Raw genomic sequence first — 13,225 nt, 5'->3', positions numbered from 1 at the left:
ATTTTTTTATAAAGGCTTTAAATCTTATTTATTAATAGGATATAATACATATATACACATTTGTCATATTCATATTTTTAGGTTTATGAATTTGCACAGTTTTTTTAACAAAAACTATTTAATAAAGTTAATCGATGTTTATTATAATTAAAAAATTAAATTCACATGAAAACAATTTAATTTTCGGAAATTAGAAAAAAAAAATTTTTAATCGCAACAAATTTTATTTACCGGCATAAACAATTGATGTCCTTTGTGTTCCAGGTAATAATCTCCTTGTAAGTAATGGGTTATCTTTAAGATTTCTAGACGATGGCAAAAGTGGATGAATTCTATACGTTCGATTACTATTTGCTTTCATTAACGCTTGGAAAGAATTAGCTCTCTTTCGCTGCGGCTGCTTTGTAACCCACGGGTGGTAAAGCACTTCTTCAATTGTGAGTCGAATTGAAGGCTGTGGTTGCATCAAAGAATTGATGAGGTGACAAAGCGAGGATGAAATTCCACTCGGAATATGGAATCGCGCTGTTCGTATCTGGAAGTATAGCTGACTTTCATTCGATATTTCCCATGGAATTTTACCTGTGACCATTATATATAATATAACACCTAGAGACCATATATCCGCTTTTTTGCCATCATAGGGATGACCAGCTATAACTTCAGGAGCTGAATATACAGGTGAGCCACATATTGAGTTGAGCAATGTGTTTTGTTCTGTTTCATGAGAAAGTCCAAAATCTGTGATTTTCACATTAAAGTTAGAATCAAGTAAAATATTGGCGGGCTTTAGATCTCTGTGCGCAATGTTGTTGTCATGAAGATATTTTAAACCAGATGCAATTTGAAGAAAAATTGAACTTGCTACATCTTCATTTAACTGATGTTGTGACTGAATAAATTGTGATAAATCACCATTAGGACAATATTCCATCACAATGTATATGCATTTGTCATCAAAAAGGAGATCTTTCATCCGAGCAATATATGGGCTTTTAATTTTTGACAGTAAAGTAGCTTCCCTTTGAAATCTCTCTACTGTTCCTTTTTCTATCAAGTATTCTTTTGATATGACTTTAACTGCAACTTTTTCATTTGTTTTAATATCAGTCATTAAAACAACAACTGAAAAAGAGCCACCACCAATTTTTGCTTCTAATTGATAGTGGCCAATTCTACTTGGGATATATACGATGAAGTTATGAGCAATTATTGTTTTCATCCCAAAAAATTTCTGTTATTTGAAAACGAGAATTTTCCCACATCCCGAAAATTTCGATTCGATAGAACCTTTAATTACAAAAAAAAGTTTTTTTGTAGATGTTTGGGATATTTGTTAAAGTCTAGTTTTGGTGTATCTAAATGGACCTCAAGTTCGTAATATAGTATGCATGTTTTTTTATTTTTTTTTAAAATAATCTTTCCTGTTTGATTGAGAATCTATGTTTTAAATTTCATTTGTATCGTATCCAATCTTAATATGCAATAACACACACTAATTAGTGTATGTTTGAATCTAGAATTTGTTGATTTAAACCCAATTGGTTTAGGCTTGTCTATATTTGCTAAAAAAACTATTAAATATCTAAAAAATGAAGAAAGAAATCATTACAAAACATCAAACATTATCCGAGCCTTGTTAAATTCTAAATATTGTCTTGAAATAATACAATAAAAACTCTAATATTTTTATACCCAAAATATTATTATTAAATTATAAAGAAAGAGGGTTGGAAAAGAAGTGCCTTTACAAAATAATATCCTATGACTTCATTATTTTAGACAGCAAGCAAAAAACTATATATATCAAATAAAAATATTATTTCATTTAACTTCTAAAATCTTAACACAGACATAAAAATAAATCCTTTAATCGTTTTTTACTAAATAAACCAAATCATGACTGATTTTCTTCCAATATAATCATTTATTTTTTCCGAAAATTTTTCCCTTTTTCTTTATAACATATTGAATACCATGGATAGTTTTTAAAAGTAAACATAGAGATTTATGCATCTATTTTTGATATTTATGTTGCAATTGTATACGCAACATCCATAAGATAACCGGGACGGAAACCAAAATCCTTGAGTGTAACAACATCTGTTGGTTCAGTGCTTGTTAAATCAACAATACCAAGTGGTTTGATAATCCAACCACCTTCATTTAAATCAGGTACGAGCATTTTAAATGATATTGTATGGACGCTAGCAATACGTGCTGTTTGTATAATTGTGTAAGCTAATTCTTTAAGAGTTGCGTCTGCCCATGTATATAAATATAATTCTGGAGAAGGAAAACTTTTCACAAAATCAACTATGGTATGGTGTGCATTTTTTTGGTAAAATACACGTATCAAAGTTGGGCATGTTTCTAATCTATTTACAATTTCTGTATTCATTTTGCTTTCCTTTTTATTTCACATCAAATGTCATACTTAAAGCAAATCTGGTTGAATTCCAGATGAAACAAAGTGGAAACCTATATGATGAATACCAACTATCCAAAGCAATGAAGGAGGTTCCAGTTCCAACTTCAGATATCGATGTAAAAATATATCTTCGAAAACTGAAACAACCAATTTGTTTATTTGGAGAAGATGCAAAAGAACGTAAAGACCGTCTAAGGCTAATCCTTGCAAAAGGGATTGCATCGAATGTTCCTATACAAGAAGAAGTTCCAGAACTAATCCCAAAATATGTTGAAGGAGATGAGAAAATTGGAGAAGCAAAACGATTTTTCATTGACTATTCAATTCATAGAGCACAACAGCGTATTGAAAACGAGAAACCCATTGATCAACCACGAATTGATTTCACAAATGAAGTTGGCCGATCATTTCAATCATTTTCAACATATGCAAGTGAGTCAGCTGACAAAAGGCCTTTAACATCTCTTTCTGTTCATGGTGATTTATTTGCACTTGGTAGTTTTTCATCCAACATCACTGTTTTTTCAGCATCTTCAATGGAACTTCAACAAAAGCTACAAGGGCACAGTGATAGAATAACATCTTTATCATTTGTCAGCGGAAACGTTCTTTTTTCCACATCATTCGACAAAACCGTTCGTTTCTGGCGTATCGGCAGTGACGATACAGCCTTTCTATCGTTTGACCAGTTTGCGCAATCTTCAGCATCGCATCCATCAGAGCGCTTTTCACTTGCTGGTCTTACTGATGGTACTTTTTGTCTTATAGATGTTGAAACTCAACAAGTCATTTCTCGTATGAAATCTCATGATGGTACTGTATCGACATTATGTGTTCATCCTGATGGTAGCATTGTTATGACCGGTGGTAGTGATACCATTGGTCGATTATGGGATTTACGAAGTATGAAATCTATCAAAGTTATGCAAGGTCATAGTTCTGGGATAACTTGCTCAAGGTTCGATAACGACTACCACGTTGTATCAGGAGGCGCTGATAATTCCATCATTTCTTGGGATATGAGGAACTTAAGCCGCTCCAAAACAATTTCAGCGCATACATCGCCGGTTTCGGCGGTTTATTTGAATGGCGACATTTTGCTCAGTTCGTCTTTGGACAGAACAATGAAGATATGGAGCCTCCTTGACTTCAGGCTTTATTGTACAATAACTGATTGCCCGTCCCCTGTGACTTCGTGCGCATTCATTGATTGTAATTTCTCAGATCAGCCTTACATATTATCAGCTTCACGTGATGGCTACTGGAGATTATACCACAACGCAGCGTTGTGAACTTGGTGTTATATATAAAGTTTTATATAATTTTTAAATTCTTTTTAAGATTTGTTACATGCTGAATTCCTTATTATATAATATATATTATATAAATTGTGCCCTTATTTATATAAAAATCACAATTAGAAAATAAGAGAACAGTAAGAAAATATCAAAGTAATTTTTTTAAATGCAAAAAGAAAACGCATTTTGCCATAAGTTTATGTTATAATATTGATTGTAATCGCAATAGAGTGCATAAATAATCTATTAATTTTAATGAGAGAGAACAAATTGACATTCCAAACAGTACACCTTGAAGAATCTATGTTGGGAGATCTAGATGACCATATCATGATTTTGAACCAAGAAATTAAAGATTTTATGATATGGAATTAAATGAGGAAGTGATGCATGGTGTCTACATTTCTGGTTATAAGAGTCAGACTCTTGAGAACATTAGCAATTCAGCCAATCAAAATGGAACACAACGTTATTGACTTAGCTCCTCCTGAGGCTGAAAAACAGTGTCTTTTTCGATAGGAATTCTATAAAAAATTGAAACATCCAAACAAACAACACAACCCCTTATCATTCTACCCAGTGATATTTTTGTTACATGCACTTGCTACACAATGATTTCAATTGAACATGTTTCTATAACCACAGCAAAAATTGCTGTTAGTCTTATTCAATTTAAGGTTTTCTTCATGCGAGACAATCACTTGCAAGTGGAAGATATTTTCCAATTTTGGCCCACAATTTCAATTTCTTTTTTTCACATCTTTCGTTGGCGTCATTCTATTTATGGAACAACATATGCCTAATCCCAGTCAATGAATGATAATATATTTTCTTAAATTAATGTTTTCATGAATATTGTGTCATTAATGAAATTATATCTTAATCGATATTCCCTTATTTAAATACAAATGGAATCAACAAAAACATAATGTTTTTTTGATAAGTGCAACTTTTAGGGATCCTTTTATCTACAGAGGGTAATAATATTCAGAATATCATGAATAATTATGTATGAGCAAAAACTCTATTGATCAATATTGCTTCGAGTTGTCATATTCATATGATAATCAAAAGTAAGTTAGAAATGAATATTATCAATTTATAAATTGTTAATCATATATTGATTAAAATAAATAAGATAATTTTTTTTTTTATTTTATATAAAATTGATTGTGAAAGAGAGATTCAATGTTATATCATTTGATACATTTAAAGTAAACACAAAAATTACATATTTTTAAATAAATGTTAAAAGAAACGTGATTAATAAGAAAACGAATATCGAAAAAATGTAAATCTGATTCCATATTGGTGAGTACACACTCTTAATATTTAAAAGATCTATGAATTAATACATTTATAAAATTTTTAATAATGTTTTATTTATCACAATGTGTCATCAACAAAAATCATTACAGAGCAATATTATAAGCAAAACAAATAATCTATATATTTAGAAAGACCAAATTTTTATTAATAAAAAATATAGGAAAGTAATTAGTATATGTTGAAAGCAATTATGTACTTTCATTAGATGAATTTTGCTCTGATTTGCTTTCTTCTTCATTCACTAATTCAAAAAGAACATCTTCTTTAATGTTCATTGCAACAGATGTTATCTCTTTTTGATTAGAATGATGCGCATTTGTGAATAGGATCAGGTTGATGGCTTGGCAAGCAATTCCAACCGCACAAATTATAATTCCAAGAAGCCTTGCTTTAAATATATTTATAAATAAGCAAACTACCCATATTACTATTGATGCAAAGAAACCAATCCAAAAGGTATTTGAAAGCACTACACTTGGGATAAATGGTGCTGGCTTTGCATAATATTGGATTATTGAATCATTTTTTTCTGGATCAATATTCCATTTCAATCCTGTCATTTTTAATCCAAGTTGATTTTTTGTTAATACAAATTCTATTATCTGTGAAATCAAAAAGATTACAAGTGAGATATTTGGTTCTTTAAAATTTGTTAAAACAATTACAAGATAAACAATAAAAGGAAGTGTTTTAATAAAAATAAAACTCAACCATGGGTGATTTGAAATAAAAGGGTTTGTGCTTCCAGTTGAAAGCTCAGCCGATTGCTCCATTATTTGGAAACGGGACACCCCATTCAGAGTAAACCATTCAAAAACAAATAGAAAAAATCCATTTTCAACTTTGGCTAAAATTTGCTTTATTTAAGCTATTGGTTGGTTAATAGATTGTGAGCTTTGGTTAAGCTTATCAAGTTGACGAGTATCTTGGCAAACAGCACATGGACCGCAGAATGTGTAAACTAAGCAATCAGTAGTATAATGGGAATCCGTTTGACCAAGCATCTTTCTGATGTTAGATCGAGTCCAAATTGGGCATGCATAACCGCAAAGATGGCAAATTGTGCATGGTTCATTTCTTGAGTCAGCCCAATTTTGTGCAGCAGAACATTCGAAGCAAAACATTGTGTAAAGGCATCCTTTGATATCTTTAAAGCACTCGAAAAGACCGGTTGAATACTCAGCCATAGCGAAATGAGGTGTCAAATGTCGTAATTGAATGAATTGAAAATAAGAATAAAAATATCTAATTATAAAAACATCGCATTAATTATTATTTTAATTAGCTTCATTTTCTACTTTGAATATAAAACATTTTTTTACTTCAAGAATTAAAAAAATTTGAAAAATTCGAGATAAACATATTTTTCCGAGTTGTGAGAAAAAACGCGTTTTATGACTTTTTGAACATATAACCGCAAACCATATCCCCCAGAAAACTGTTTGTAAACTTAGTAAAAAGTTGAATAATCTGTAGGGATTTTTTGTATATATTTAGCTCTTAAGTGGTTTGATTATTACTATTTACCCAATCTTAATGATTACACAAGCTTTCTTTGGCAAGGGCAATTTTATTCCGTTCGACAAAATATCTTCAACAACAATCGATGGATTCAAATTGTTGAACAAATTTTGCAGAATTGTGAAAACAGAAAAAGAACTTATCTCTTATTTATTCAATAGCTCACTTTTTCTCATTTCTTTGCGCTTGCGCTTTTTCACTATATTCTCTAAGCTTCTTGCATACTTGCTCGAAGTTTTGTGGTGCATTACAGCTTACATAATGTCCAAAACCATAAGCAAACATAAGACAATTCAAAGAAGTAGAATCTATACTTTCATGATCAGTGATCAAAACCAATGGTTCACTGTCGTCGTTCATTAGGTGTACGTACAGCTTGGCGTCTTCACAGAGCTCGTAAACTTTTTCGATTGCTTTCTGAACATTAGTATTATTATTAAATAGTTTAACACAACCCAATCTGACTGAGATAGCCTGTGGAACAATTTTAGTCAATGGCTCTGGTAATGCATAAACAGTTGTAAAAGTATTTGTAATTTCATTTGTATCAATAAGTTTCACGCTTGTAACTTTGGAATTATTCTCTCCAAGTGCTTGAATACGAGCGCGCATTACTCCTTTTGGTGTTTGAACAGCTACACATTCAGAACGTCGAAGGTTGGCGATGTCATCAGCGGTTAACTCCGTTAACGGTCGACTGAGAACTTTTTCAATGGTTTCCATGTCTTTTGAAAGAAGCTGAACATCGAGATGAAGGCTTGACTCGCTGTAAACGCTGACTAATTTGACAGGCTCTGGCTTGTTGTACTTAAGAGAATATGTATGTCGAGTCATGTCTGCCCAAATTCCAGTTCTTGATTCGATGGCAGAAATACGAGCAGAAGCATGCTCGTTTTGTGTCTTAATGGTCCTATAGAGTGGATGAAGATCTGCAAGACCGTTTTTAAGTAATTCAGTTGATATATCAACTTTTGTATCTTTAAGAACAATATCAGAAAAGAAACAATCATACTTGTCAACACTACACACAGTGATTAGAATAGATTGTTGTAAAAACTTTTGGCAAAATTGTCTAGATTCAGATCCACATACTTCATTATTTCCAAATGAAAGAAGACCTTCAAGGCCTGTGCGGATTATCAAATGCATCTTTGGAATAAGAACGCAAAATTTGTTCGTTGAGAAAATTTGTTCAATTATTGCATCAAATGTTTGACCTTTGAGTTGACCAAGATATTCTTCGTTACCACCATGTTCAATCAAAGTAGTGTCCTTAACTGTAAAGCATTTATGTTTTTCTGTTGAAAAGATTCCTATCTTTTTTTGCTCTGCTTCTTTTTGTGCTTTTTCAAAGTTTTGGTATTGGTCTGACTTCTTTCCAACAGTATCATCTACTCGGGCAAGGCCAACTTTGCACAGCTCTTCATTAATGCACTTGCCATCGCAATAAACGGTCGCATATTCACGGTTCCCTTCACAACCGTCGCTGATTACCTTAACGTCCTTCCCGAGGAAGTTGGTCCTGAGGAACTCCCTTGCCTCGAAGCCGTATTTCTCAGCCGAGCCTCCGAACTTGTAGAAGAAATAAGGGACTCTAATGCTGCTAAAATAGAAAAGCTTCTTTTCTGTTCCATTTACCACAATTGAAGATGAGCTTCGAATCAGTTCAATTTTGCCTTGAAAATCTTGGCCTTTTTTCTCTTCAAGCTGATAATCACTCCAAATTTTGAGCTTCTCGAGCTTGGCTTGGTGTTCAGCTAAAATATATCGATCAGCATTTGGTGCAAAATCTGCTGTTTGAGGATTGAAAGCAATAAGCCCTTCTTTGATCATACTTACAATTTCATTATCTGGTCCTTTTAAAGGATTTTTGTTGACAAAATGTCCAATGAATGGGCCATTTTCGGATTTTGAGCAAATTCTTATTTGCAAATGCTTTTGGAAGAATTTAATAATTGACCTTTCTCTGGCTTCGGTTCCGTAAATAGATTTTTTCTCATCATTTTTCTTTACAGATTTCGCTCGGCAACCTGCTAATTGAAATTGAATTAATATGTGTGATGGCATTAAAAACAAGGAAAACGTGGTTCCGTTCACAACGCCCTCAACAATCGCACGGTATTTTTGTTGCATTAGAATTTCTGATACACTATATGATACTGGAAGTGGTCTTATAAAACCGCTTTGTTCAGCCCAAATTCCAATCTTTTTTTTCTTTGCTTCTTCTTGTGCCTTCTGAAGTTGCTGTAAATAATAACTATTTTCAGATTTAATATCATCTCTGAGCTTGACCATTCCTTCTTCAACAACAAGCAAGCCTAAATCTTTTTGTTTTGTATTATCCATGAATAATGAAACCCTTGTGAATGTAACTGGAAGTTCTCCAAAAATTGTATGTGTTGTATTATTTCTTGGACGAGAGGTTGAAAAAATTTGAACATGACACCCGAGACACTTTTTGCGGAGGAAATCCCATGATTCAAATCCATGAGGTTCGTCTTTGATTTTACCATTTGAAGAACCAAACTTTGGCGCAATAAGATAATTAAGATGAATAACTTGATATTGTTTTGGACATGGCGGACGAAAATCAACTATTATTGAGTCACCTGAAAGGATTCCACGAACAGTTCCATCGAAGTACTTTTGATTCATTTAAGGAGAGAAAGGCCAAAAACCGGATTAAAATGAATGGTTTACATGGCATAGGTATGGAAGATTACCATATCAAAAGAAATTAGCTCCCTCTCTTAGATAAGATTTTAAATCATAACTTACATAAAAGAAAATATATGTTGATGCATGCTTCGAGAATCTTATATTTATAACTATCTTATACTCATTATAAATAAAATTATTCTTTAAGAGTGGATAAGATTTTGCAAACTTATATATTTGTGCTGTGATACATTCTTGCTTAATTTTTATCATAATATATACTTTTTTTGTCAAAAAAATTAATATGTTATCAAAGTACATATATCAATAATTATACATTTTTAAATATGTTATAAAAAGAGTAATTTTTTTTGTACATCTGTACAAGAGAAGATTAAATGAATTGCTGTCTACTCATTTCATAAGAATTGGGCTGCCCCATAAATCGACGTTTATAAATATGAACTGCTGCTACAAAAAAACTCCAAAACCCAAAGTTTGGCACTCATCAAGGGTTTCTCATCTTATGGGAAGCTTCCGTTATCTAAAGAGTAAAAAGCATAAATATATTGCAACAATCGCCGGGAATGAAGATCTTGAAAAATTTCTTGCAAAAAAACTAGCCATACCATTTATTGAAACTCCACTTGAAGATGCAACCATGTTTTTAATTGGTATTTCTAATATTATATATGAAACACAAAATATTGATTATGGTCTTCTTCGTAACCCAGCATTTGTTCAATACATTTGTGACTATTTCGAGTACATATTTTGGAATGAAACTATTGGTGATCTTAACAACAAATTTTTAATTGTTTCAAGATTAATTTCTTATTTTCTACGTTATCGCATTTTTCAGCCATCAGAAATCCTAACATTTCCAAGTCTTATGCCCAAAATAAAGCAACTCACACGTAGTGCTGACAGAAAACGTCAAAAAGCAGGATCCTCTGTATATTCATTAATGATTCAAAGCGGTGATGTACCTGAGATAGTTCTCAAACAATTTTATCCATTAGCCATTACGCTTGACACCTCATTCCATAGTAACAAAGCGCGTATTGCGTGTCTACATTTTTTAGGCCAATTGTTTATGACTTTTCCAGGTTTAGCTCATGAACGAATTGTAGAAATATTTCAAATCTTTCACACTGTTTTAACTAATAAGAAATTAAATGGCATTTATTGTGATGTCTTAGATGCGATGCGTATGGCCATCACTGCATATCCCGAATTATTATTTCTTATGGCTGAAATGAATCTTGTTGACCTTGCAAATCTTTTATTAAAAAGTTCTTCATCAAGAACTAAAGTTGCAGCGTATCGATTTTTTTCGACTGTTTTTACCACGCATTCACAAGATGAATTATTACCTTTAACAGATAAGTTATTATCGAATAGTATTCTTCTAAGTATTGATGATATTGATGAAAAGATTAGTATGACATCGACACAATTATTAGTTGATATTTTATCTTGTGGACAACTTTTCATCGATATGTTTATGTACGGATGTAATAACTTAATACAATATATATTGGATGATGATAAAAGAGACTTTAAACAGAAGGTTTTGTTGTTTCATGCATCTTATAACATTTTTGTAATAGGAAGCCCTGAGCAATGCGCAAATTTGTTCTCGTCTGATTTGTTGGGATTACAATGCGAAGAAGCTTGTAACCTCGAAAATGAAATAGCAGGAAATTTCTTGGATGGAATGATAACAGGAATGTCGAAGATTTGCACATTGGAAAGTTTCGAAGAATTGAAAAATAAAATATTGGAAATGGACGTTTGTGATAGCGTTTCGAATTTGCTTGATTCAGAAGATGCATCAATAGCTGAAATGGCACAAGTATTCTTAAATTACTTTAAATAAAAATATTATACAAAGCTATTCAAATGTTTCTTTCATTATATTTTTCATTGGTAATTCGAATTTTTTATATTGACATTCAAATAAATTGATGTTTAAATAAAATATTTTTGCCTTGTTTCTATTAATTTATGCAAATTATTATTTAATATGAAATTAATCATAGCTTCCTTCTTCATGAAAAATTTCATTGTAATAATGAAAAACCGTTTATATATTGCCAAACAAGTTTCATTATATTCCGAATACAATAACTATGGACATTGGAAGCTTTATCATGTCAATACTGAGAAACCTGAAGTTGCTTCTTTTTGGGGCTCTTATATTACTGATATCATATGATAATTTAAAAAATGGTAATATGATTTCCAACCCATTTTCTTTTGTGTTTTCATTTTTCTTTCACTTGAAAGTTAGATCAGTATTGATTTTATCCTGTTTGGCAGGAATTATGATTTTTATTACTTTTCACAAATTCATTACCACATTTTGTAAAGGACCTATATTTTCGATTCTCGCCCTAATTAATTTAATAATCCTTTCTTTGCTTCTTTATCAAAGACATGAACTTGATCCATAAATTGCTTGCATTAAATTTATCTAATTACCAAGAAAATAATTTCGAACTTCCAGCTTGAAATTTTCAATATGTTGCCTCTCTGTTAACCAAATAATTGTTTGTAAATAAAATAATCTTCAACTTTTTTCATCTTTAATTACAAATTTTTGAGTCTTAATAAACATTATTTATTTCATTATACATGCTGTTTGTGAGGCTCTTTGTTATTTGCCGATTTCCTCAATTCGCTTTGCAATTGCTTCCAGGCAAAAAAGTGACACAAATATGGAACAAAATGCTTCCAATGAAAAATCAAGCCCAAATACTTATGGAGCAGCAAGCGTCATTCTAAACAGATTTTTCCAGTATTTTGGGAGTGCTGCATCTAATCCACAGATTATAACATTTTTTGATGATGGATGTGTTTTTGAATTTGAAGATTGTACCTTAAGCAATAAGGAAGAAATTCAACGCTTTATGAGTGTCCATCCTCCATTTCAATATTCATTTGGTAGTTTTGATTGTTCTGATATTCCACATACACCGCTATCATTGATCACAATTTCAGGCTATCTTTTATATGAACACCAAATCACAAAGAAGTTTCATTTGACAACCTGCATATCAACACAAAATAATCATGTTACCATAAAATCATTTATTTTAAAGTTCTTGAATTAGAAATACAAAAAAGCACCAGGTAAAGACTTTTACAGATTCTTTTCCAGCAGCACAAAATATGGTACTTTCTCTTCATTTTTTGATAGTTTTGAAATTAACATATTTGCAAAAATTGAGCCCCTAAAAGCCCAAAGAACGAGCTAGTTCGAACAACTTATTATTCCATAAAATTCAGGTAACCATAGGCTAAAGTTTTGAATAAAATGTTAAATTGTGATTAAAAGAATATGTTTACTTCTTTCCTCCCTTCTTGGTTTGTTGAACACGCCTCTTTACAGCTGTTGTTGCAACCTTTGCGTTTGCATCAACTGAAACACCAGCATATCCACGAGTAACCTTCTTTGACCTTTGTGCGCGTCCCTTTTTCTGGACTTGGTCAGTGTTGGACTTCTTATGATCGAAACGATAGTGCTCAGTCCAGCTGATCTTTCTTGGATTTCTTTTACGTTCCCACATGCGGAAAGTCTTACGTGATTCAAAAGACATCATGTGCTTATCCTCACGAATGTAGATGATACCATGTCCTGGGTGGAATTGGTGTCCTGAAAATCCATCAATCTCGGTTCTGTGCGACATCAGATGAAAGGCAAGGCCAAACACACTTTGTCAATTTAATTAAAAAGTAATTCCAGCATAACGGTCTCCTTAGAAAACGTTTATTTTCATCTAAAATCTGTGTAACAAATGGATTTTAGGGTTAGCACTATAGGTGATTCGGTTGCAAACGCGTGCCTTATAAAACCAAAATACCTTGCAACTGTTGGCGCAGTTGTGACATTTGCATTTTCATGGATGCAACAACCAAATGTAATTTTTGCTTCATGTTTAATTTTCTTATTTTTATTACCATTTATGTTTCTTATAAATCA

General features: G+C 31.9%; 7 protein-coding genes across 7 annotated transcripts; 2 read left to right on the top strand and 5 right to left on the bottom strand.

Annotated features, from left to right (window-relative positions):
- Positions 1-223: 223 nt before the first annotated feature.
- Positions 224-1,222, bottom strand: GO595_008032 (CAMK family protein kinase; the record flags this gene model as incomplete). The annotated part of the gene is made up of 1 exon (XM_067921562.1): positions 224-1,222. One exon carries the CDS (start codon positions 1,220-1,222, stop codon positions 224-226), a length of 999 nt encoding a protein of 332 aa, XP_067771866.1.
- Positions 1,223-2,029: 807 nt separating this feature from the next.
- Positions 2,030-2,401, bottom strand: GO595_008031 (histone deacetylase complex subunit SAP18; the record flags this gene model as incomplete). Its single annotated transcript, XM_067921561.1, has 1 exon — positions 2,030-2,401. The coding sequence occupies one exon, from the start codon at positions 2,399-2,401 to the stop codon at positions 2,030-2,032; it is 372 nt and encodes a 123-aa protein (XP_067771865.1).
- A 62-nt stretch (positions 2,402-2,463) lies between these two features.
- Positions 2,464-3,723, top strand: GO595_008030 (U4/U6 small nuclear ribonucleoprotein Prp4-like protein; the record flags this gene model as incomplete). Its single annotated transcript, XM_067921560.1, has 1 exon — positions 2,464-3,723. One exon carries the CDS (start codon positions 2,464-2,466, stop codon positions 3,721-3,723), a length of 1,260 nt encoding a protein of 419 aa, XP_067771864.1.
- A 2,198-nt stretch (positions 3,724-5,921) lies between these two features.
- Positions 5,922-6,245, bottom strand: GO595_008029 (putative Cys-rich domain containing protein; the record flags this gene model as incomplete). The annotated part of the gene is made up of 1 exon (XM_067921559.1): positions 5,922-6,245. One exon carries the CDS (start codon positions 6,243-6,245, stop codon positions 5,922-5,924), a length of 324 nt encoding a protein of 107 aa, XP_067771863.1.
- A 496-nt stretch (positions 6,246-6,741) lies between these two features.
- Positions 6,742-9,234, bottom strand: GO595_008028 (Tudor domain containing protein; the record flags this gene model as incomplete). The annotated part of the gene is made up of 1 exon (XM_067921557.1): positions 6,742-9,234. The coding sequence occupies one exon, from the start codon at positions 9,232-9,234 to the stop codon at positions 6,742-6,744; it is 2,493 nt and encodes an 830-aa protein (XP_067771862.1).
- Positions 9,235-9,763: 529 nt separating this feature from the next.
- Positions 9,764-11,119, top strand: GO595_008027 (uncharacterized protein; the record flags this gene model as incomplete). The annotated part of the gene is made up of 1 exon (XM_067921556.1): positions 9,764-11,119. The coding sequence occupies one exon, from the start codon at positions 9,764-9,766 to the stop codon at positions 11,117-11,119; it is 1,356 nt and encodes a 451-aa protein (XP_067771861.1).
- A 1,468-nt stretch (positions 11,120-12,587) lies between these two features.
- On the bottom strand, positions 12,588-12,932 carry GO595_008026 (60S ribosomal protein L24; the record flags this gene model as incomplete). The annotated part of the gene is made up of 1 exon (XM_067921555.1): positions 12,588-12,932. One exon carries the CDS (start codon positions 12,930-12,932, stop codon positions 12,588-12,590), a length of 345 nt encoding a protein of 114 aa, XP_067771860.1.
- Between the last annotated feature and the right edge of the window lie 293 nt (positions 12,933-13,225).

This window comes from Histomonas meleagridis (genome assembly GCF_020186115.1).
Source record: "Histomonas meleagridis strain 2922-C6/04-10x chromosome Unknown contig_6, whole genome shotgun sequence".
Classification (NCBI taxonomy): Eukaryota; Parabasalia; order Tritrichomonadida; family Dientamoebidae; genus Histomonas; species Histomonas meleagridis.
Note: the sequence above shows the minus strand (reverse complement) of the source record. Positions and strands in the feature narration are given on the sequence as shown.